The sequence below is a fragment of the Aspergillus terreus genome, genomic scaffold (assembly GCF_000149615.1).
Source record: "Aspergillus terreus NIH2624 scaffold_13 genomic scaffold, whole genome shotgun sequence".
NCBI lineage: Eukaryota > Fungi > Ascomycota > Eurotiomycetes > Eurotiales > Aspergillaceae > Aspergillus > Aspergillus terreus.
Genome location: NT_165936.1, coordinates 1,184,641 through 1,206,544, shown reverse-complemented (window position 1 = coordinate 1,206,544; position 21,904 = coordinate 1,184,641). Strand labels below are relative to the sequence as shown.

Sequence of the window (21,904 nt, the reverse complement as noted above, 5' to 3'; positions counted from 1 at the left end):
ACTGTTTTCTACCGCGGCCTCGGATGGGTCTAAATGGTGAACCGCCCAACTGGCCTACCTTTGCCCTCGAGACGGCTGTGTGGAGCCCGTAACAAGTTGGAGACCCAAGCCCATCGATGCATGGCCCGCCGCCGGAAGGACTAGGCTCTTATGAACATCAACGCTCAGTGCGACTTTTACGAACAAGTTTTGTTTTCGCGAGACGAACGACAAGCGCAACCCGGTCCGGAATCGTATGGATGAGCTCTGGGAGGATGCAATCATAGCTGGGCCATGCCTTTGTGATATATGCGGGCGCTATCGTGCCTGACATGAAGGGGGTATCCCAGATGCAGATGTTCTTAGCAGGTATAAATCCCGGACGCATCTTGTGATGACTGAACGCCGCATAGAATGGTCTTAGGGAGTGGTGACATTGTATACTATCGCAGAAGGCACCGACTCCATGAAAAGCTCCCAGGGAAGCTGCTGTGTGAAAGTTGCCATGTTTGTTTTCAATACGAACAAGAGAATGCGGTGCAAGGCTGTGGCGAGACGTAGCCTGGTGGTTTGAAAACAGCAACGGAGAGTGCGGGTGGTGCTTCGCTTGACTATCAGTCGAGTCAGCAGGGCCGTCGACTGGGAACAGCTCTAACTGGTACCGCCAGATCAGGCCGACCATGACGAGATCTATCGCAAGTTGGAAGATACGTCTGGCAGTTGGGAGATTGGTTACGTATTTTGACACGTTGAAGAGAGCTGAACGATGGCCGTTGACGTGTTCAATGGCCTGTTTTATATCGTGAGACGATTTCTGCTCCTACTCTCGCTCAGGTATAGCTCCCTGTTCAGAATATTCCCACTTTCGTGTCGACTCAACTCCTTGATTCTCGCATATCACTGCCCTGTGTGTAGATAGAGTTCTTATTATTTACATTCCACAGGGTGGATCGGGAGTCACGTCCGACAAATGAGGTACAATGACGAAAGACGGTTATGCATATTGCGTTGGAATGCGCTATTTCCGCACTGTATTACGCCTTCTTGTCGTCCTTCACGGCACTACGAGGTGGCGCGTCCATACTATCCTCAGAGTAGTGCTCTTGTCAGCAGTTTCGGCACAGGAAGCGTAGCCATAAGTAAGGAGCGTCTGATTCGTTTGTCCGACATTTAGCATGATATCTGTATAAACAAGTTCCTGAACTGATAATCTCGCCAGTGATCAATAACTACATTCCGATGATGGCTCCGGTAATCACACCGCTAATGTCTCAATCGTTCACGCTATTCTGAGATATTCTGGATCAAACATCCTAAACTTGCGTTGTCGAGGCATTGTACCGATGAGACATGTCACAGAGCACAGCCGTTCGGAGGTCTCGTTTGTGACGGATGTTTCCCGACTCAGATAGAAGTATAACCTGTACTAAGACGGGCTCTTGTTATGATTGACTTGCGTGCTTGCCCTGGGCGTCGCTTGGGATTCGTGTGGCGTGAGTCAAGAATGACTACGCAAAGCTACGCGGCCAGAGGACTTCGATGAGGTTCAAAGCACAGCATCATGATGTCGACTGGAAAACTGTCCCATATACGATATGGCTGGTGTTAGATGAGAAGTGGACAGGCACGGACAAAAACAGACTGAACAGTGTGGAAAAATGACGGCCCGAGGGCGATGTCATCTCCAAACAGTCAACAGGTTGTCGCTACCAACTCCCTAATGATTTCCCTCCACGATCGATCAACACAGGATGGTAACCAAGTGCAAGGTTGCTTGCAAAGCCTGCAACTTGCGACGGGTGAAGTGTGACCGGACTGAGCAAGGACCCTGCTCGAACTGTCGATTGGCAGGGCAAGATTGCCAACCCATCGTGTCCAGGCGTGGAAAGTATGCTGCTATTCTATATTCCACTTCCTGGACCCTTATAATGGTTTGCAGGATTCAATGGAATTGACAGTATTTAGGTATCCGCGTACTGGTGTCCAGCGCACCGAATCTCGGGCGGCATTGCGTCGATCTCAACGACGGCAAGACAACGAGGGTAGCCACAATAGTGCATTGTCGGAAGAATCATATCAAGACACTATCACAGTCGGACTAGGTAGCTCTGATGCTAACAATGCTACCACGCCAGCGTTGTCGTCAAGACAGAATTCACAGCATCCCACTAGCTCAGATGGCAAGGTGACATACTATGGGGATTCATCCAATCTTGAGTACATGCTGCATGAAATGGGAGATCCCTTGAGTGCTATGTCCAATGGCCTCAATTTGGAAGGCACCATTGAGAACTTATATCTCAAGCAGCTTGGACCATCGACTAGAAGCTTGCTGGAAGACCACCGTCGGAACGAGGGTCTTTATTTGAAGACCAATAGGGCCTTCGAAACATTCGAACGGACTATCGGTCAGGACCTTATACGAACCTTCTTCGAGTTGTGCCACCCTCAGATCCCAATTTTTGACAGAGCAGATTTCCAGCTCAAATATGAAGCTGGGAGGGTTTCGCTTCTTATTCTACATGCTGTGTACTTTGTGGCAATGGCCCACTGCAATGAGACGCTCTATAGGCAGGCTGGATTTACCGACAGGTATTCGGCTACTTTCGCATGTTACCAGAAGGCAAAGACACTATACGATGCGAGCTATGAATCCGACGCTATAGCTACCCTTCAAGCGGTCTGTCTCTTGTCGTACTGGTGGGGTAGTCCGTTGGAACAAAAGGACATGTGGCACTGGCTTGGTATTGCGAGCGGTTTAGCGCAGTCTCTGGGATTGCATCAACGGTTGGTACACGGAATCACATTTTGTCAGTCGACTAACCCTTCTCTAGGAAAACCTACTCGGGATTGAATGTGAGGAATAAAAGATTATGGAAGCGGCTTTGGTGGACCATATATGTACGAACCCCTGCATGAAACAGGACCTCAGCTAACCTGGCCCGGGAGATCCATGATATCTCTGCAGCACTTGTGCTAGGAAGGACTCCGCACATCAATGATGCGTACTGCAATGTAGGCATGCTGAATGACGACGATTTTGATTCGGACGACGATGAAGTAAATGCCGATCTGTTTGGTGATCCATCTCGCGATTCCCGACTGTACTTGGTATATTCAGCACAGCTCTACCTGCACAGTATGTTTCCCCTCTCCATTCTTTGCTTAACTGCTAACCTATAAAAGCGAGCAAATGCATGTTAGAGATAGCTAGGGCCGAGTCCGATGAATTTCCGGTCACCCAAAGCCTGGATGCTCTTGCATCGTGGAAGGACTCTCTTCCCGTCGAACTACGACTCGGACAATCCATGATTTCTGCGAATACTATCCCCTGGGCCTCCTTGTTCCATTTGAGCTACTTGTAAGGACAACGTTTGCTTGGGATGCACCCTTGTTGTTACGCAAATTGATCAGAAATTAGCACTGTGCAAATTTTACTACGCCGGAGCAGTTTGAAACACCACGACGGAATGAAGGTGGGAACAATTGCCTTTAATGCAGCAGTGCAGATTGTACGAATACTGGAAGACCTGGTGTCATTGCAGCTCCTACACTTTGCTTTGCCGCGCAGGTATGTCTTTTTCTGCAAAGCCATAGTGCAGATTGAACTAACAACGCAAGTTCCGCTGCTGTTTTGGCCGCGCTCTCAGTCCAAATTGCAAACATGCGTGAATGTGCGGCCCATATCGTCGAGGTTTCGAAGCATAGAGCCCGACTCTGTATGTTTGTCATGAATAAACTGAAGGATCATGCGCCTCCCCTCGCCTGGTATTATCGCCTCTTTGTGCGACTGTTGCACGGCTTGGGCTGCCAGATTCCAGAAGAAGACATTCAAGAACCCATCCAGAATCAGCGCTTACACGGATTGACTCCATCTACGACAGACTTCACTTATAACAATCAATCAGGCCACGATCCAAATCTCCCTGACTTTGGTTCGCTATTCAATGATCCAGCGCTCAGTGACTTGAACCTATCTGAGGCAGTGTCCTCCTTCGCATTCTCCGCATTGCTCAACAGTGACTCAATTGATGAGACTTCAGCTGCCATGGAGAATCACGACCTCGATATGTCGTCTACCTAACATATATTCATATGCTCGGGCGACTCAAAATATACGTTGGCACATCTCCTATGCTCGACTGGACACACTAATATACACAGACAAGCGGCACTGTACACCTACATCTCACCTCCGATACCACATCCTCGTGATCTTAGTCCTCCTCATCTTCTTCTGCAGCTGAAAAACTGCATACAACAGCGCCTCCGCCGTCGGCGGACACCCTGGCACATAAACATCCACCGGCACAATCCGATCCACGCCCCTGACCACGCTATAGCTATAGTAATAGTACCCACCTCCGTTCGCGCAGCTCCCCATACTAATAACCCACTTGGGGTCCGGCATCTGGTCGTACAATTGTCTCAACGCAGGGGCCATTTTGTTGGTCACAGTGCCTGCAACAATCATGACGTCGGCTTGACGAGGCGACGCGCGGAATATGATACCCAGTCTGTCTTGGTCGTACCGCGGCATCGAGACGTGCATCATTTCGATGCCGCAGCATGCGAGCCCGAAGGAGAGGGGCCACATTGAGCCTTGGCGAGCCCAGTTGACGAGCTGGTCGGCTGTTGTTCTAGTTGTGCAGTCAGCGGGTGGGATCTTCGAGATACATGAGGAGGAGGGCTGCGTGCAGGAGATATTCAAGCTTGCCGGTCTTTTCGTCCTGGCTTTTGGTGGTGTTCTGATTCGGGAGCGAGGATACGGTGTGTCGGTGCCACGTTGAGGACTGCCTTGTTTGGGTGGTCACTGTTAGAAATCTGAATCGCCCACCGGCTCGGTGGAAGACAGTAGCGAGCTTTTTCAATGCCTGAGGTTGTGTTAGAAGTGAACTTCCCATCTCGTGGCTGTTGCGGCTAACAGGAGGCCTACCATAGCATGGATGATTGATGGACAATATCAATTTCAATTGTGTAGAGGAGACAAAGTACTCAGAGAAAGGATAAAAGACTGTTTTAGAAAAGGAGCCAAGTTTTATAAAAAATCAAGGTCTTGTCGCCGATATGCTCGATGTTGGGATAGGAGAAGCAAGTCGGCGATATACACGGCTGACCGTATCGGCGATATGCCTAACGAGGTCAATGTCGCAACTGAACACCAGTTATACATTGTATTTAAAGTAGCAATGCAGGCCATAGTAAGTGTCTCTAAGTCTGTATCTATTTGCCAAGGGACATGGCTTTGTCCCCAACAGTCATATCAATACTAGGGAATCAGACTAACTCTTCATAGCAGGCGCAATTGTTTCTTATGTGATTCATATGTCGTACTTGGAACATCTTCAGGCGAAACACAATTGGAGATGCCGGATTCAGCCTAACTATGTACATATACCCTGTATTTGCTGGAGCGATATGTAGCGCTATGGCAGCATCCATTCACATTTCGTAACCATGCTCCCTTGAATTAAGTGGAGGAATAGCCAGAATTATTGAAAGTAGACAGAATTCGGCCGTATCGGCCATTCAGCAGCGTGATCATAATCTAGCCAAGAAAGTAAGGAGCTTCTTTGCCCTGGCGAGTGCAGTCTCCCAGAGCAAACTTCGTTCGATCATACGCAATAAAGTCGCCAGACAGCTTGTAGCTTACACAGTCACCGACTCTTTCCCTGACGGCATCGAACCAGTCATTGAAGGTGCTCTGCTCAGATAATAATCAAGATACCCCGATATATATAGATATAGCCATATGATGGCCTACGGTCTCACCCACTGCACGCCTCCGAGGCCTCATAGTATTCATGAGAAGAATGCTCACGTCACATGAAGCCGCACGGTTTCATTAATTAATATATATTGCGCCCAGAGCTGACTTGGGCAAAACGTTCATCGAAATCTGTAGTCTTAGGCAAGCTGCAAAATATTTGCCGACTTGGAGATCCACTCCGACTCCATCATATCGCCTAAATCTATGCAGTCAACATCTTCGGCGGCAGACATCCATTCCTCTCTCCCTTTAGCATTCCAGAGCAGATCATGCGTTGGTGGTGGAAACTGTAACTCGCTTGCAGGGAGCGACCAGCTCAGCACCCGCGGAGTGGTACATTCTTCGAAATTGGCAGTGTGCCCATCGCAGCTCAGAGCGCTACAGACCTTGTAAAGGGCTAGAACAAACCGCTTCACCTCTTCAACCCCGACCCAAACAAACGTAGGAAGATCACCGGGCTTGTATCGCGCAAGGATGTTCCGATATTGGAACATGCCCAACTCCCTGCAGCTCCCCACTAATGAGGCGAGAAGACCAGCCTCAATACCAGGTAGTGAAGGTTTCAAATCAAGGCCCACAGGGGTACTGCCAGCGGATACCAAAGAAAAGATGATGTGGAGCAGGATTGCCTGGTACATGGGGATCGGCCAGGTGCACATGCTCGACACATTGTCTGCAATAGACGCATCCCACTTATCCTGTGGTTCCGTTAGCATCCCGGCCACAGATTATAGGTGCAACTACGAACTCTTTGTTGATAGATGGCCTCGTTGAGGGTCTGATGGAGGTCGATTGCTGCAGACTGCGTCTTCGGCACATTAGAAACCCACATCCCAATGGCAACCATCGACTGGATCAGTAGCGGGGTTTCATTGCTCGGGTTGAATGATCCTCTGTGAACGAATGGCCAATGTCGATGAAATCGTTGAAAGTAGAGCTCCAGGAAGTCTTGTGTCTTGACGGGGCGATCCGGCTTGCTCATCTGGCCGAAAGTATTGTCTCCCGTCGACCCTTTTGGATGGTCATGGAAGGAGCAGGGAATACGGCGGCGTAGACATCCGGTGCAGGGTGGCCCGCCTTCACAGCGGGCTTTGAGAGTCCGACAATTGACGCAGGCCTGCCTGGTAGGAATCATCGGCTCATCTTCTGGGTGCCTCTGTCGCACATGTCGACGAAGGGTGTCACTGTATTAGAGGACTCGTAAACACATGCTCTTGGAAAATGAGATCATGTTGGCTTACTTTCGTCCAAAGACTCGACCGCAGACTGGACATTGAGCAGACTGTTGCGGAAGATGTTGGATTTTGTGGCGATTCAGGTGCTCTTTGCGCCGATAGCGTGCATTGCAATCTGGATGGTCGCAGATAAATGTGTTTGGTGGTGACATATTCCTATCAATGTGAATATACGTGGGATGTTCCGGTGGGATGGAGATTGATATGTCGTCGGTGGGATATCCGGCAGTTCCGGCGATCCCACCAGGCTAGTGCTGACTGAATCCTGTATGCCCGCCAATTAGTGCTGGCAATTACTCAACTGTTCACTTTGATTTATCACGCGTGGAGTTCGGTATTGTAATCATGCCCAGCCTGGGTGCCCAGCCTGGGGGAAAGAGGGCGCGAGGGCAGACAAGTATAAATATCCTGTAGTTCCAGTGTAGCAATGATGGCTTCACACTCGCATTCCACACTCGCATACTCACCATTCGAACACCCCAAAGAATACACTCTTTCCAACATGGCTCCCACTATCCTCATTGTCGGCGCAACGGGCAACACTGGCCGAAGTGTAACCGAAACCCTACCTCAATTGCTCAAGTCCAGCAACGCCTTGTCTGATCATCGAGTCATTGCTCTGACACGCTCTCTGAATGGAGCAGTCGCGCTGCAGCTGGCCAAAATCCCCGGTGTTGAAATGATTGAAAAAGACTGGGTTGAAATCACTGCCGACTGGCTCCGGGATCACGAGGTTGTGAGGGCGTTCATTGCATCGCACAACGAACCGAGCCAATTCGCCGAAGAGTCAGGCTTTCACGTTGCTGCCCTCAAAGCCGGCGTGCAGTATGTGGTGCGGATCTCGACCACTGCCGCGAACGTGCACCCAATCTCTGACGTCTACTATCCACGTACGCATTGGGCAGTCGAGGCTCTCCTGAGCAACCCGGAATTCAGCGGCATGCAGTGGACGTCCCTGCAGCCGAACATCTTTTCCCAGTTCTATCTTGCCACAGCTGTGGAGTTTGTCAAACAGTACCGCAACACCGGAAACCAGGGGACTCTGAAGTTGATGGCGTCCGAGGATGCGCCTGTCGGCATTATTGATCCAGATGATGTTGGGGTATTCGCCGCTCACCTCTTGTCTCTGGATGATCCGGCAGTGCACAACAAGGCCAAGTATGTTCTGAACGGGCCGGAGGATATCACGGGGGCTCAGGTCGTCAGCATGGTGGAGCGGTGTATCGGTACCAAGGTCCATGATGTGCGCTATAAAGACATGTCGTTTGTCGACTCGTTAATGCACCTGGGTCATCCAGCAGTGATGGGGACTGTGAGACTCGCCCCCGTGACGTCTTGGGAAGGAAAAGCTAGCGTCGCGACGACGAGCAAGGAGGTGCTGGAGATTGCGCCCCCCAAGCGCACGCCTGCTGATGTGTTCAAGGCTCTTTTGGAGGAGTAAGAGCGGACGTCTACGATGTCCTATGAGATGGAGTTACCTCACATGGAGACTTATCATACTCGATATATCTAAATGTTGGCTTCGGTTTCATACTTGTCTGTTGCTTCCGATATACAAGTCTTAATGCCATGATACAATAGAAATGTTCTTCCATAGTTTTGTCTACTCTTCATAATAAAATTGCAGAAATCACAGGTAGATTCTTTGTTTGAAACCCCCCCAGTTTAACGAATGATCTCTTTGGTATAGCCTTCCACGCATTTGTCGAGCCTCTCAGATGCGACATCGGCATCCTCTATTCCAATCTTGCCTTTCTAGCAATAGGAAATGAGCACAATTGGCAGTTCCTAAGTACAGATAAGTCATTCTGTTCATTAGAGACGTATTCTGATATACACCAGCCCATTGTCCTACTACGTATTGGCACTGCTCAGACATATTGGAGCTGGCGGATAGCTGAGGACAGCGACTTGAGGCGTTATTCAATAGCTGTCTGCCAGTTAATGCGGAACAACTATATAATAGAATAGATCAAGGCCGGCTTCGGTGCAATTCTGCGAATCTCAGATATTCTCATAGATCGAGCGGAGAGATGGTTGCTCCGGCACCGCTCCACTTTCCTTCCTAATCGGGTGTAGTTGCCATCATACATTTCATCGGCAATCGTCATAAATATTTCCAACTTATAACCCATTGCTGCTGCTCAAATTGTCTAGCGCAAGCTAAAAGTATACAGATTGAAATGCTCTCCCTCAATACCTCCGCCTACTCCCCTCCGTCGGGGTATCAAGTGTCGGATCTGCCCAAGCCCGAGATCTCCAACCCCAAGGATGTGCTCATTAAGGTCCACGCCGCCAGCATCAACCCGATTGACGTCAAGAAGGCAAGCGGTATGCTGAAGATGGCAGTCCGCGACGAGTAAGTCACACATGTTCACTACGTTTTTCACCGTCACAAACTTACTGTTTATCGGGCAGATTCCCATACAAAATTGGCTACGATTGCGCAGGAGTTGTTGTAGAGACGGGCGCAGAAGTAGGCCGACTCAAGATTGGCGATGAAGTATACACAAGACTTCCAGAGTACTCTAGAGGTATTGGCGTTGTTCCTTAACTTCTCGATTTCGACCGACTCTAACAATGACAATAGGCTCCTGCAGTGAGTATGTGAAATGTCCAGAGCAAGATGTCGCCTTGAAGCCGCCTTCACTGTCCTTTGAGGATGCAGCTTCCATCCCCCTTGCGGCGATGACCGCTCTTCAGGCACTGAGGAAGTATGATGATGATCTTGCTGGGAAGACGGTACTTGTCCCGGCCGGCCGTATGTGACCCGCCCCTTCTATTGTCTACGCCTTAACCATGCTATAGTTAGTGGAACGGGATTGTTTGCATGCCAGCTTGCCAAGCATCTATTCAAGGCCGGAAAGGTGATCACCACCGTGTCCACCTCGAAAATCCCAAAGGTAAACGAGCTTCTAGGCGATGGAGTTGTCGACGAGAGTAAGTACCCAGCACCGTAGGATCATCATTGGGAGCGTCACTAATCCATACAGTCATCGACTACACGAAGAATGATCCCCAGAAGGTGATCGAGCGCGGGTCGGTCGACTTCCTCTTTGACACTGTTGGTGTCTCCATGCCATACCTGAGCCTGATGCGGCCAAAATCTGGCTGCATTATATCCATCTCGACAATGCCATCTGGCGATCAGCTCCAGGCATCGTCTATCATGCAGCTGCCCAACGAGCCAGCACTTTCGTTGCCAATCCGACTCGGCCTCAATTTGATGGACTGTACGCGTAGATTTCGCGCGCGACGCTACGGTGTGACCTATTCGTACATGTTCCTCGAAAGTAGCCACGAGGATTTGGATTTGTTGAGAGGTCTTGTCGAGGAGGGCAAGCTGAGAACGGTGGTGGGCACGACTGCCAGTCTCAGGGATGTTGAGGCTGTCCGAGATGCGTGTCAGGTAGTATACAGTGGCAAGGGTGGTCTGGGCAAGACTGTTATTAAGGTGGATGAGGAATAGGTCTGCCTGGACTCCAGATATGTGTAATAGTACTATTATGGAATTTCTTAATGCTCAATTTTGATAAATCACGATCTACCCGTTACTAGATGGCGATTTTTTCGCAAAAAGGTGTAATAGTTGTATATCACAGTTTACTCCGCATGTATCCATGATTTCTGCTCGAGTTTTATCCACGGTAGAAGTGTCTTACCTTACCTTCATGATGCCCTGGAATAAACCACAAAACAATAGGCCTGCCTGCCCAGAATCATGGACGGGAAGAAGAAAATTTCAAACGACAATAAAGGGCAAAGTCCCCATAATTTTTAATCCGATGCCGAGGTTCTCAATTCTTGCACCGTCTTGATCGGGGCATTAATCCATCCGACCGAGTTACTCAGCATAAGTCGGATCAAAGCCATTCTTATGAAGATTTTACTATTCTCAGGTATGGGTCATATCTAAACGCGAATTGCCACCTATTCTTCTCAAATGTAGCAGTAACGGGCTCATGCTCCTTGTATAGGAGTGGCAAACCGTTGTAGGTCTGTCAAGTGTATGAGTCTTGTAAACCAGTCATGATGTCAACATACAAGCTAAAATGGTCTCTATATTTACATTCCCTGATCTATCAAAGCTCGCAAAGCAAGTTCATGGTGTAGAGTTGTAGCGTCCAGTGGGCTGACTGGAATGTAGGTTGGTGATATGCCATGGACCAGGCGTGTCACGATCCTCATCTCGTTGCCCACTCTTCTACTAACTCGACTGTAAATGTTTCGTTGGTATCTCGTAGATTTCCCTCCAAACTGTTGCTCCTCTGCTACTCGCTTATCTCGCATGTTGGGAATAGCAACAGACCAGTCCAGCGTACGGCTGTCGGTCAATGATGGCCATCTCACAGACCCTTTACAAGATCCTGTCCAGGAAGGACCAGATTACCAAAGAAAGCTACGTCCGACTCCAGCAATCTGCCGACGATATCACAATCCTGCCAGAGCACACCGATGAAAGAAGACCCGGAGCTGAAAATGTACCGACAACATGGCAAGCCGAAGCCCAATACATCAGTGCGAACGGCGCCCCGATGGCTCTCGCATGCTTACTGGAATATTCACTATCGACAACCACTCTAATCACAGTCGGGCGCCTTGGAATCATTGAGCTGGGCGCCGCCAGCCTGGCAAGTATGACGGCCAACATGACCGCGTACATGATCTACTATGGTCTAGCCACAAGCATGGACACATTGTGCGCGCAGGCATACGGGGCCGACATGACGCACCTGGTCTCGGTACATTTCCAATGCATGGTCTGCTTTCTGTACATAGTGACGGTGCCGATTATAGCCCTGTGGTCTGTTGCAGACAAGATACTTCCGAACGTGATACGACACGAGGAGACCGCTCTGCTTGCTGGTAGATATCTACAGGTGGCTGCGTTTGGGACCCCTGCGTATGTCGCGTTCGAATGCGGCCGGCGGTATCTCCAGGCACAGGGCGTATACTGTGGTTCTATGTATGTCTTGATGGTTTGCGTTCCGTTCAATGCTTTTATGAACTGGTTCTTGGTCTGGGTATGCCGTGTCCGTATTCCGAGGACATCCAGCTACACTCTAACACGGCTTCTAATAGTACTGCAACATGGGTTTCATCGGTGCACCTGTGGCCCTAACCATCACTGACAACCTGCTCCCCTGGTGTCTCCTGCTCTATGCCTACTGGGGAAAACGGGATAAATGCTGGCATGGATTCACCCGGCAAGCACTCCATGGCTGGGGCCCAATGATCCGTCTCGCAATCCCAGGGTTTCTCACAGCCGAAGCAGAGTCCCTCACATGGGCCATCAACACAGCCGTCGCTTCGTACCTGGGGCCTAACGCGCTCGCAGCGCAAACAATCCTGTCCACCGTCGTCCATATTGCCTGGCAAATATCGTATGCGCTCTCCAATTCTACAAGAGTGCGGATTGGAAACTGGATCGGCGCTGCGAGTGAGTACGCAGCCCGCACCGCGAGCAAAGCCGCGCTCTATGTGGCGCTTACATCGGGCGTTGCTATCATGGCATTCCTGCTTGCGTGTCGAGACTACATTGCGAGAACGTTCACGACAGACGCCGGGGTGATTGACTTGGTACTTGGCATTATTCCGCTGTGTGGTGTGGCCCAGCTCTGCGAGGCATCCAGTATGGTTGCCGGTGCGGTTCTTTGCGGTATTGGACGGCCGCATGTTACTTCCTGCGTGCAAGGGCTGGCGTTCTTGGTGACGTTGCCGACTATACTGGGCACGGTATTTGGGCTTGGGTGGCATATTTACGGCCTGTGGGTGGCTGCTATACTGAGCCCGCTTTGCGCGGCGTGCGTGGAGTGGGTTTTCCTGAGGGGAGTAAGCTGGAAGGCGTGTATAGACGATGGGATGAAGAACCTGGGCGTGTAGGACCAATCTGTTATCAGTGGAATTGAAGTGTGGGGTCTATGCTTCTGCTATTAGTCCTATGTATATGGGTGTTATACTGGCGTTTATTGAGGCAGTTCTGTATACTTCATTTCCTCCAGAGCCGCACTAGGGAGCACATAATATGCATCCTAGCCCAGCCAATACCAGGAAACCAAGTTCCACTCCGTCAAATCCCTCAGTATCCTCCACTTTGGCGAGCAGAAGAGGGACGACGCCTGTACTTAAATTCAGCAGCCCCGTCATGATCCCAAAGCCAAGGGTAACCAGGTCATTATCTTCCGTGTAGTCAGTGTTGCAGAGAGCGTCTGCCATCTGTCGTTCCCGTCCACCGTCAATTGATGGTCTGGTTGACTGGGCCTCGTTTCTAAGGCTTGCGCCTCGCTCTCGCCCGTCTGCATCCGAGACTCTTGACAAATCGTGATGTGCCAGAACCGCAGACATAAGACACTCTGCGACGGTAACCCAGAAGGCGACTCCGAAAAGTGCAAAGGCAGTTCCAAAGAGAACAAGTGGCAGAATAGGCGATACGCGCGACAAGAAGAGAACGTGGGCAGTGATGAGGAGTAAGTTGGTCGCCACCAAGGCGCAAGGAGGATTTCCAAGCCATGGCATATCCAACAGCACCCGAATATTGGAGCGAGTAGTCCAGAGAGGGCGTATGGAATACTAAACATCAAGACTAATCAGCTTTGGTGCATTTTAAATTTGATATCGTCGCGAACCTAGCTGCAAGGCCCGCTGATCTCTCATCGCCATTATAAAAACATGAAGCCAAAAACCGTTGCGCCGAGTTGTTGAAGGAGTTGATTCCGCCATAGCCTAGGATGGATACCAGACTCAAATCCCAGTATATGCGGGGAAGATGGCGCAATGAAGCGACGGGCTTGGTCTTGGGACTGGTGACCTGTGGGGGCACCGCGTTTGTGATGGCTAGGAGGCTGGCTGTGCTGATTGTAACAACAGCAGTGGACAGTAAAGTTCCGATCCAGGTTGCAGCCACCACACCAATTTCATGGATCAATCTTGGAAGAAGGACGGACGTAGTGGCGCTCCCTAGTCGAGATACCGCTAAAACCAAAGCCAGTGCAAGTGATATCTGCTTGTTTCTACCGATAGATAGGATAGGCGATTGCGGATCAGCATGAAGCGTACTTTAAACGGGAATAGTCATGAGGGAACCGTACTTGAACCATCGTGCAATAATTTCGCTCCCTAGCACGCCAATCACCTCGGCGCCCAGTCCGATAAAAACACGCCCAAGTATCATCCACAGCTGAGAACGGACCTGAACGGCCAAGGCAAAGAGCAGTTGGCCCATTGCCACACTAGTAGCGGTCGTGAGAAGAACTGCTTTGGATCCGCAGCGCTGCACTAAGGGCCCAGAGAAAGCCGGGAGGACGGTGTTTGGGACCGCATAAGTAGTATACAAAGCCGATATCAGGTAGGCATATTGGGACTCTGCAAGAGCGAGGTGGGCGGACAGGGGAACGGATAGCGATGCGGGAAGACTATAGACTGCACCGCCCCCAGAGTCAGTAGGAAGTGGGATCCGGCTGTATGAGGAACATACTGAAATATATAGCCCACATCATACTACAGACCATGGCCAGAACAGTCCAGTGTCTGCCAAGGGCTGGTGTGGTCGTTGCGCCAGCCATTGTCCCTTATCATGACCAAGTACTGTGGAGGCCAGGAGCAATAGAATAGATAAGTGAAGGCCGAGGACCATTAAGTATCGGCATCGGATAAAGTAGAAACCTATGTAATTGTAGCTTGATGGTGGCTTCTGATCTCCATGGCCGACATCGGGAATGCCTTGACTTTTGGCTATCCATCTATTTCCTGAGCAGTGAAACGGTATATTAGTTCATGGAACTAAGTATCAGTGGATTCTATTTCATTGTCATTGGTGACGCGTCTTTCGGCCTTTGATGATTCGAACACTCCATATCCCAGCCTATGGAATCAAAGATCCAATATCGCCTTCCGAAGGTAATTCTGTCGTTCTCTCCGCACCAAAATGAATCACATACCGTTTCTGAGCTTTTCAATGAGGCTGCTATGTGGTAATAACTGCTTGACTAGATATTTTGTCACTCCGAAAATCAGTCTCCCTAGTCATAGGGTCGACCATTACACCCAGTCGAGGCGGAAGCACACACGGCATTTGACATGATGGAAGAGCGACAGCTGGTCCTACCGATTGACGTTCTCGATCCTCAAGATGCAGATGTATACGTTCACCCCAGCATATACCACAGCTATGAGCAGCACAGAGGCAGATACTCGCGGGTCTCTGCGTCAGTACGTGCAGGAACGGTTGTATTTGCAGACGCACCGTACGCTTTAATCCCTACCGTGGACCCTACTAGTAAGGGCTCTCTGATCTGCAGCAACCTTATGTGTCGACGACAAGTGAAGTGGGATTTGGAGTGCGTGACATGCCCAAATGATTGTATTCGGGATGTTGTTTGGTGCAATTCAGCCTGTCGCATACAGGACCAGGCGCGCCATGATTTCGAATGCTCATGGCTGAAAAAGCATGGAGTCACCCTTCGACAACGAGAGGGCGAGTATGACTTTTGCATGCTCTGGTTAGTAGTGCGCCTTGTGGCTGCACGAAGATTAGAGATGGAGTATGATCCAACCTCGCACGAGAGGTATGGCTGGGAGGATCGATTCAAGCGTGGATGGCAAGCAATCGAAGAGTTCTCCACCAATCGCCATTTGTGGCCAGATGCTACAATCCAGCACTGGGAATATCTCATCCAGACATATTTACGAAATTTCCCCGGTTTTCCAGGACCTACTGAGCTGCTGGGTCTCATTTGCCGCGAAGAAATCAACTCGTTCGGCCTTTATCCTGGCATAACAGGAACGCTACCTCCTGGACAGCAACGGAAACGGGGCCAGCAGTATGGGTTAGGCTGTTATCCAAGAGCCACAATGTTGAACCATTCGTGTGTTCCAAATGTAGGTCTCTTTGCAGGCCAGGAAAAGAAAAAGGCTGACAAGAACAGCTTAACCGCGCGTCGGACGATCGCGGACGCATGGTTATCACTGCAAACCAGGACATTGCTGCAGACAAAGAATGCACTATTTCATACTTTGATCTGGTAGAGCATGCGGACCTGGAAGATAGACAGAGGTTGACTCATGAGATGTTTCTGTTTTCTTGTACTTGTCAGCGTTGTCTAGTTGAAGCCGACAAGGGATCTATGCCGACAACAGGGAGATATGACACTTTAGTTTGCAACGGAGAACGTCAGTGACTATGAGTTGATGATCTGGAATCTCCTTCCTGTCCGAGGATAGATAGCACGACTCTCTGAGAGTGCAGTTGCCAGGACTGCATAAGGGGTAGGTGTCAGGACGGTATCGCAGGAACTACGCCAGTTGACGAAAAGGGGCAAACTTGCACGCAACATCCATCATGGCCGACATAGTAACCCCGTTTGACCTCGCTGTCCAGCATCTGCAACGTGTGATAAAGTGCTTGTGTCTCCACGACTGCTCCCATCTAACGTACTCCTGGCGAAATGCACACTCCTTCCATGAATCAGGCTGCTTGGCGTCGCAGTTAAGTTCTAAAAGGAAGTCAGAAACGCCCATGTAGCAAAAGACGGATAAGAATAATAGTGTAACTGGTTCCTGATGTTGATATCTATTTTATTCTAGATTTTTTGAACTGTCTCGCTGCACGCCTCTAATATATGCTGCAAAATATTTCAAAGTCTTTCCCACAGAGTATACTAGAACGAATTTAATCCGTTGATGTCCTCTAGCAAGATATCTTGGCCTTCATCTACGACTTTACGGACTACATCTAAGTTACCTGCCTTGCTGGCAAGGTAGAGGCAAGTCTAATGAGACCTATCCAGCCGTGAGATACCAGCACCATTCTCTATCAGCCACGACAGAATGGCTAACGCCTAATTTGTGAAAAATTAACACACGCTGAAGCTAGTCCCCACAGGCGTTGGCAATGGTGACGTGGGTGGTTTGGCTCTCAAGAGGTGTCTCAATGATGTTTCTTCTAGCTGTTGACGGTTCCAATCAGCTCATTCTGAGAGTATCATCGCTTGCATAATTCGTGATCAGGTCAGGTAACTCCATGGCGTCGCCAGCCGCCTCCAATTCCTACCACGATTGCAAACTGAGCGTGGAGAAACGTACGCCATTTCAAAACCAGTGCATTCTAGACGCAGTGGCAGCGATAGAACCATGGTTAAAGCCGCTCAAGCAACTGAGAGTACTAAATTAGCGTTTCCTCACGACTCTCGTTTTATCAAAGTTAAGATTGTGACGAATAACTACATACAAAAGCCGATTCTAAACTGTATCCGACAAGCTTTCAAGGGCAGCATTAGCACCCCCATATCGACCCGATGTGGCTGAGTAAAAGATATGTCCAACGAGACATAAGGCCAACGCCTCTACAAACCGTTGCTGTCGATCAGACAACTCTCCAGACACCTTCAGTCTTTTGAATTCTTTGGAGAAATCAGTTTCCATATCGAGAATGGATTCGCGAACGAGCTGCTTCGCGATGGGCCTGGAAACCCGATGGACATTCCGCACGACATCAACCGCATTGATGAGGACCGCACCCGTCCTGCAATGATCGCCGTATTCCTTGTCGAACGAGTACAGGTCGTTGGTTAGAGAGATGTGGTCGGAGTAGAGACCGATGAGTCTATCGAAGACTTTCATTTCCGGTTCGGAGAGGTGGGCGTTGCTTGCAAATGCAGCTTGGGAGAGGAGTAACCTGGCTGCTCTTAGTCTTATCCAGGAGATATGTTTAGTACCTCTTACTCGCGCCCGATATCCAAAGATCGATAATCCAGATAATTCCGCAGGGAATCAAAAACGGTAGGTGGGATTGATTGGTAGCCCTTTGTGTGTTTGATCCATGCGAACGCGCCGGTGAGGAGGCCTTTCCCTAGGATGGGTTCTTCGTCGATTATAGCTTTCAAGAAGCCGTGAAGAGGGTGCTGCACCCTGTTATCCTTGGGGGCCAATCCAGGGAGCCATGATTGCATCTGTGATTGTAGAGCCCTGAGGTGATCGTGAGACAGATGTGCGATTGGGAGGAATGGGATGAATCTTACTGCATCCACCGGGGATTCTTCGACAACATCTGCGAGGACGAAAGGCAGGTTATGTACATGTTCATACTTCATTAGGGCCTTTACGCATACTTACCATCGTGCAAGAAGATAAGCAGCATAGACTGCGCTATCATTCCAGCTCTCACCGGACTGGCATCGGGGAACATGTAAACCGTCGATTTGACAGCGGTGGCGATGAGTTCTTTCTCTTTTTGTGATCGTTTATCGGTGGAAGTTTCCTGTAAATCCACGGGGAGCTTGCCGTCATCCTGTGGTGCTTTTTTGTAGATAGCATAGAGAAGCTCTTTCGTCATGCGTTCTGCCGTTTCCCAGTGCTTGCATTGACGGCAGCCAGGAAGCTTACTGGGCCAGGGGATACCCATCACTGAGGGGCATAGAGGGATCGAATTGGAGTAGTCGTCGCCATTGGTGGCTTCGACAAAATCAAACGGACCGCTATCGAAGGCGCTGCTGTTAGACGTCTGGATCGGGTCATAAATATGGGAAATTGGCATGAAAAAATTGGTTTTCAGGTTGTTGGCCAACGAGGACATTTGTATTGATGGGCTCATCATGCTTTAAGTGATGGTATGTATGACTGACAAGGATGAAAATACTGTCTCGCAGCGACAACAAGTAGGAGCCTGGCCCCCACAGCCGGATTTCCCGTATTTAAGATCATCAATGAATCTTTATCCTATCTGCGTGACATCACTATATGGCATCTGCCCCTCTGGTTATTTAACTTACAAGTTACATGTTTGCCAAAAAGGATTGAATAGCCGAGTTTAGGGCATAAGATTTCGAGATAGGCTCACATGCAGAAGCCACTGGGGCCACCTATGAAGATCACTTCCCTTACATGGGATTGCACGCCGCAGATGTTACCAGATAGAGGCAAAGTGCGGGCAAGTGGGTACTAGTTTTGCAAGGAACTGGATAGTTTTAGTTAGTTCTCGGCTTGTATAGCAAGCTGAAGATTCTCTGGGAAAGATGAACATGCAATAATTGAATGGTGGGCATGGTCGAAGATGTTTGATATCGGGACGAGACGTACTGTATGTACAGTAGATCTTCGGCCCTAATCTTATGTGGGACCATCGAACCGAGAGTGGCAACACGCAAACGCTACGAAAACCCAACCTGGCAGCTATCGGGACGATCTCGACGATAATACAAGAACTCGTATTCGAAGAACAAGCAGAAAGGACAAGGACGGTGGGCCTGAGCTACGAGATGAGCGCAAAAATGGCGGTGATGAACCGTGCAGCCTGAAGACTGAATATCTACTCGACATACTCAACAACTAAATGAAGAGAAGTTGACAATATTGTACACTATTTGCTTCAAGGGTTATGAAAGAAATTCTTCTCCTATATGCCCAGGCCGCTGGCCTCGTGGGAGCAGCATACTTTCTGGTTCTCGCCATTTACCGTCTATGGCTCTCCCCGATCGCCCACTTTCCAGGCCCGAAGCTGGCTGCCCTCACCCTGTGGTACGAGTTTTACTATGATACCATCCTACATGGCCAATTTACCTTTGAGATTGCCCGAATGCACCGGAGATACGGTTAGTCTTATTGCGCTCCTAACCAAAATCAGGATTAATCCCAGCTTCAGGACCAATTGTACGAATTAGCCCGTATGAGCTTCACATCGATGACCCGGAGTACTACGAGGTGCTCTACTCGCGCGACAGTCCCCGGAACAAATACGAATACTACGTCCGCCAATTCGGACAGCCGAAGGCCGCCTTCTCGGCCGTCGAACATTCCCGCCATCGCCTCCTAAGGGCGAGCATGAATCCATTCTTTTCGCTGACTCGGATTCGGCGGCATGAATCGAGGATCAAGGCTTTGGCCGATAAACTCACCCAGAGACTCAACGAGTTCCAAAATACAGGGAGGCCAATGGTCATTCAGCATGCGTACACCTGCTTCACGACCGATATTGTCTCGGAGTACGTTGCGGGTCAGGATTTCCATTACCTTGATTCCCCCGACTTCATGCCACAGTGGTGCGAAACGCTTAGTGGAATCGCCAAGGCCGGAGTATTTTTCAAGCCGTTCCCCTGGCTGCATTCTGTTATGAAATGTCTTCCGCAGAGTTGGGTTTCGCGGGTCGACGCAGGGATGGGATTGTTCTTCAGCTTCCAGCAGCGATGCGCAAGCTTGATTCAATCCATCACCGATAGCGAGAATAACCAACCGGGGAAATCGGCAAATAATACACGCGCCCACACTGCGTTTTTCCATGAGGTCTTGAAAAGCGACCTGCCGCCCTCCGAGAAGAGCGCGGAACGGCTCGCTCAGGAGATGCTGATTGTTGTGGCTGCTGGTGCGGAGACAACGGCCAAGGCGTTGACCTGGATTACTTTCCACTTACTTAACAAACCGGAACTTCTGCAAAGATTGCTGGATGAGCTGCAGAGGTTGGATCCGAATCAGACCGCATCGTTGCTGCAGCTCGAGCAAATGCCGTACTTGGTGAGTTTCAGTACCAGTTGGGAACTAGTCGTCTCTGTCTCTAACATGACACGCAGAACGGAGTCATACTTGAGGGTCTCAGGTAGGTTGAGTTAGGATCAAGTGCGGAATATTGCTAAGCATAGTGTTGCAGGTTATCTTACGGGATCAGCTCTCGCTTACCGAGGATCGCACCAGATAGAGCATTACATTATAAAGAATGGACCATTCCACCGGGAGTAAGTGTGCTCATCTGGAATTTCCACGGACAACTACCGACGGAGAGCAGACCCCAGTTGGAATGACCAGTGTGTTTATGCATCATAATGAATCCATCTTTCCAGATTCGCATCGCTTCATGCCGGAAAGATGGTTGGACCTGCAGACCAGAAAACACCTCGAGAAGTACATGGTTGCGTTCAGCAAAGGGTCTAGACAATGTATCGGGATGAAGTACGTCTCTTCTATCCGATGAGAACGATCTGAAGGTGTACTGACGTCTTAAGCTTGGCCAAATCCGAAATGCTGTTGGCTGTCTCCAAAGTCTTTCGGGAAGTGAAGTTTGAACTGTTTGAGACGACAGTCGAGGATGTGACCATGGCACATGAGTTATTTCTTCCATTTCCTAAAGTAGGAAGCAAAGGTGTGCGGGTCATTGTCAGGAGTTGATCTTGATTCCTGTCTATGCATAAGCCATGTGAAGGTACCTACATTATGATGACCGCCAGGTTTCCTATCAGGAGTCTTTGCAAATAGGACCTCCAATGTGCTCAATACATGTATGTGGTGGTCTATAGTTAGCAACAAAAATTGCTGGACGAGATAATGCTGGTCGGTGTAAACGTCCGCTAAGAACTCGAATAGCCGATTACTGCACTATTCTTTCATGAAAACACCAGGCTTGCATTTTATCCACATGCTAAGTGCTAGCTTAGCATACACTATCTAACTCTTTTTTCTCGAGTTGTAGTGATGACAGATGTAATACAGGATTCAAAGGCCTTTGTTAACTTCTAAACTTCTACAGAGTATAGAGTCATTCAACATAGAGAGTCTTATCCTCGTGCTAAAGAGCTTCAAGCTCACCTGATGTGGGATGTGCTTATCATGAAGAATTCTTTATATACGCGACTTCTATAGGGCCAGAATATCTATCTCTTCCTTTCTCGGTTGCCAAATATTCTTCTTTCATAGTTTCCAATAAAATAAAGCTCCCTTCATCACTCAAACACATTGCGTCGGTGTTGGTTTCATTCTCTCAAAGCCTTCTTTTAAATCGGGGTTTCATCCGCCATAATGACAGCAAAGGAACCTTTACCACCAGATATCTATGACACCCTGATACATCACAAAGAACCCGTCCACAATGAGCCTGGCTTAGTGCACAATATACTGCGTTGCGCGTCCCCATGTGGTAGGCCACCAAGGGTATAAAAACCCT

At 49.4% G+C, this 21,904-nt stretch overlaps 9 protein-coding genes across 9 annotated transcripts; 6 read left to right on the top strand and 3 right to left on the bottom strand.

The window, feature by feature from the left end:
• Positions 1-1,730: 1,730 nt before the first annotated feature.
• ATEG_08927 (Zn(II)2Cys6 transcription factor) lies at positions 1,731-4,063 on the top strand (the record flags this gene model as incomplete). The annotated part of the gene is made up of 7 exons (XM_001217512.1): positions 1,731-1,867; positions 1,945-2,766; positions 2,814-2,880; positions 2,929-3,118; positions 3,166-3,340; positions 3,401-3,550; positions 3,601-4,063. 7 exons carry the CDS (start codon positions 1,731-1,733, stop codon positions 4,061-4,063), a joined length of 2,004 nt encoding a protein of 667 aa, XP_001217513.1.
• A 1,823-nt stretch (positions 4,064-5,886) lies between these two features.
• Positions 5,887-6,980, bottom strand: ATEG_08926 (Zn(II)2Cys6 transcription factor; the record flags this gene model as incomplete). The annotated part of the gene is made up of 3 exons (XM_001217511.1): positions 5,887-6,447; positions 6,498-6,933; positions 6,958-6,980. 3 exons carry the CDS (start codon positions 6,978-6,980, stop codon positions 5,887-5,889), a joined length of 1,020 nt encoding a protein of 339 aa, XP_001217512.1.
• Positions 6,981-7,486: 506 nt separating this feature from the next.
• ATEG_08925 (SDR family oxidoreductase) lies at positions 7,487-8,425 on the top strand (the record flags this gene model as incomplete). The annotated part of the gene is made up of 1 exon (XM_001217510.1): positions 7,487-8,425. One exon carries the CDS (start codon positions 7,487-7,489, stop codon positions 8,423-8,425), a length of 939 nt encoding a protein of 312 aa, XP_001217511.1.
• A 742-nt stretch (positions 8,426-9,167) lies between these two features.
• ATEG_08924 (NADP-dependent oxidoreductase) lies at positions 9,168-10,453 on the top strand (the record flags this gene model as incomplete). Its single annotated transcript, XM_001217509.1, has 4 exons — positions 9,168-9,343; positions 9,585-9,745; positions 9,793-9,924; positions 9,978-10,453. The coding sequence occupies 4 exons, from the start codon at positions 9,168-9,170 to the stop codon at positions 10,451-10,453; spliced, it is 945 nt and encodes a 314-aa protein (XP_001217510.1).
• An 868-nt stretch (positions 10,454-11,321) lies between these two features.
• On the top strand, positions 11,322-12,867 carry ATEG_08923 (MATE family efflux transporter; the record flags this gene model as incomplete). Its single annotated transcript, XM_001217508.1, has 2 exons — positions 11,322-12,008; positions 12,067-12,867. 2 exons carry the CDS (start codon positions 11,322-11,324, stop codon positions 12,865-12,867), a joined length of 1,488 nt encoding a protein of 495 aa, XP_001217509.1.
• A 1,174-nt stretch (positions 12,868-14,041) lies between these two features.
• On the bottom strand, positions 14,042-14,546 carry ATEG_08922 (uncharacterized protein; the record flags this gene model as incomplete). The annotated part of the gene is made up of 2 exons (XM_001217507.1): positions 14,042-14,403; positions 14,459-14,546. 2 exons carry the CDS (start codon positions 14,544-14,546, stop codon positions 14,042-14,044), a joined length of 450 nt encoding a protein of 149 aa, XP_001217508.1.
• Positions 14,547-15,063: 517 nt separating this feature from the next.
• ATEG_08921 (SET domain-containing protein) lies at positions 15,064-16,160 on the top strand (the record flags this gene model as incomplete). Its single annotated transcript, XM_001217506.1, has 2 exons — positions 15,064-15,861; positions 15,909-16,160. The coding sequence occupies 2 exons, from the start codon at positions 15,064-15,066 to the stop codon at positions 16,158-16,160; spliced, it is 1,050 nt and encodes a 349-aa protein (XP_001217507.1).
• Positions 16,161-17,220: 1,060 nt separating this feature from the next.
• On the bottom strand, positions 17,221-18,571 carry ATEG_08920 (terpene synthase family protein; the record flags this gene model as incomplete). Its single annotated transcript, XM_001217505.1, has 3 exons — positions 17,221-17,656; positions 17,704-17,946; positions 18,090-18,571. The coding sequence occupies 3 exons, from the start codon at positions 18,569-18,571 to the stop codon at positions 17,221-17,223; spliced, it is 1,161 nt and encodes a 386-aa protein (XP_001217506.1).
• A 783-nt stretch (positions 18,572-19,354) lies between these two features.
• On the top strand, positions 19,355-21,553 carry ATEG_08919 (cytochrome P450; the record flags this gene model as incomplete). Its single annotated transcript, XM_001217504.1, has 7 exons — positions 19,355-19,568; positions 19,601-20,484; positions 20,541-20,566; positions 20,683-20,702; positions 20,808-20,916; positions 20,970-21,106; positions 21,498-21,553. The coding sequence occupies 7 exons, from the start codon at positions 19,355-19,357 to the stop codon at positions 21,551-21,553; spliced, it is 1,446 nt and encodes a 481-aa protein (XP_001217505.1).
• Between the last annotated feature and the right edge of the window lie 351 nt (positions 21,554-21,904).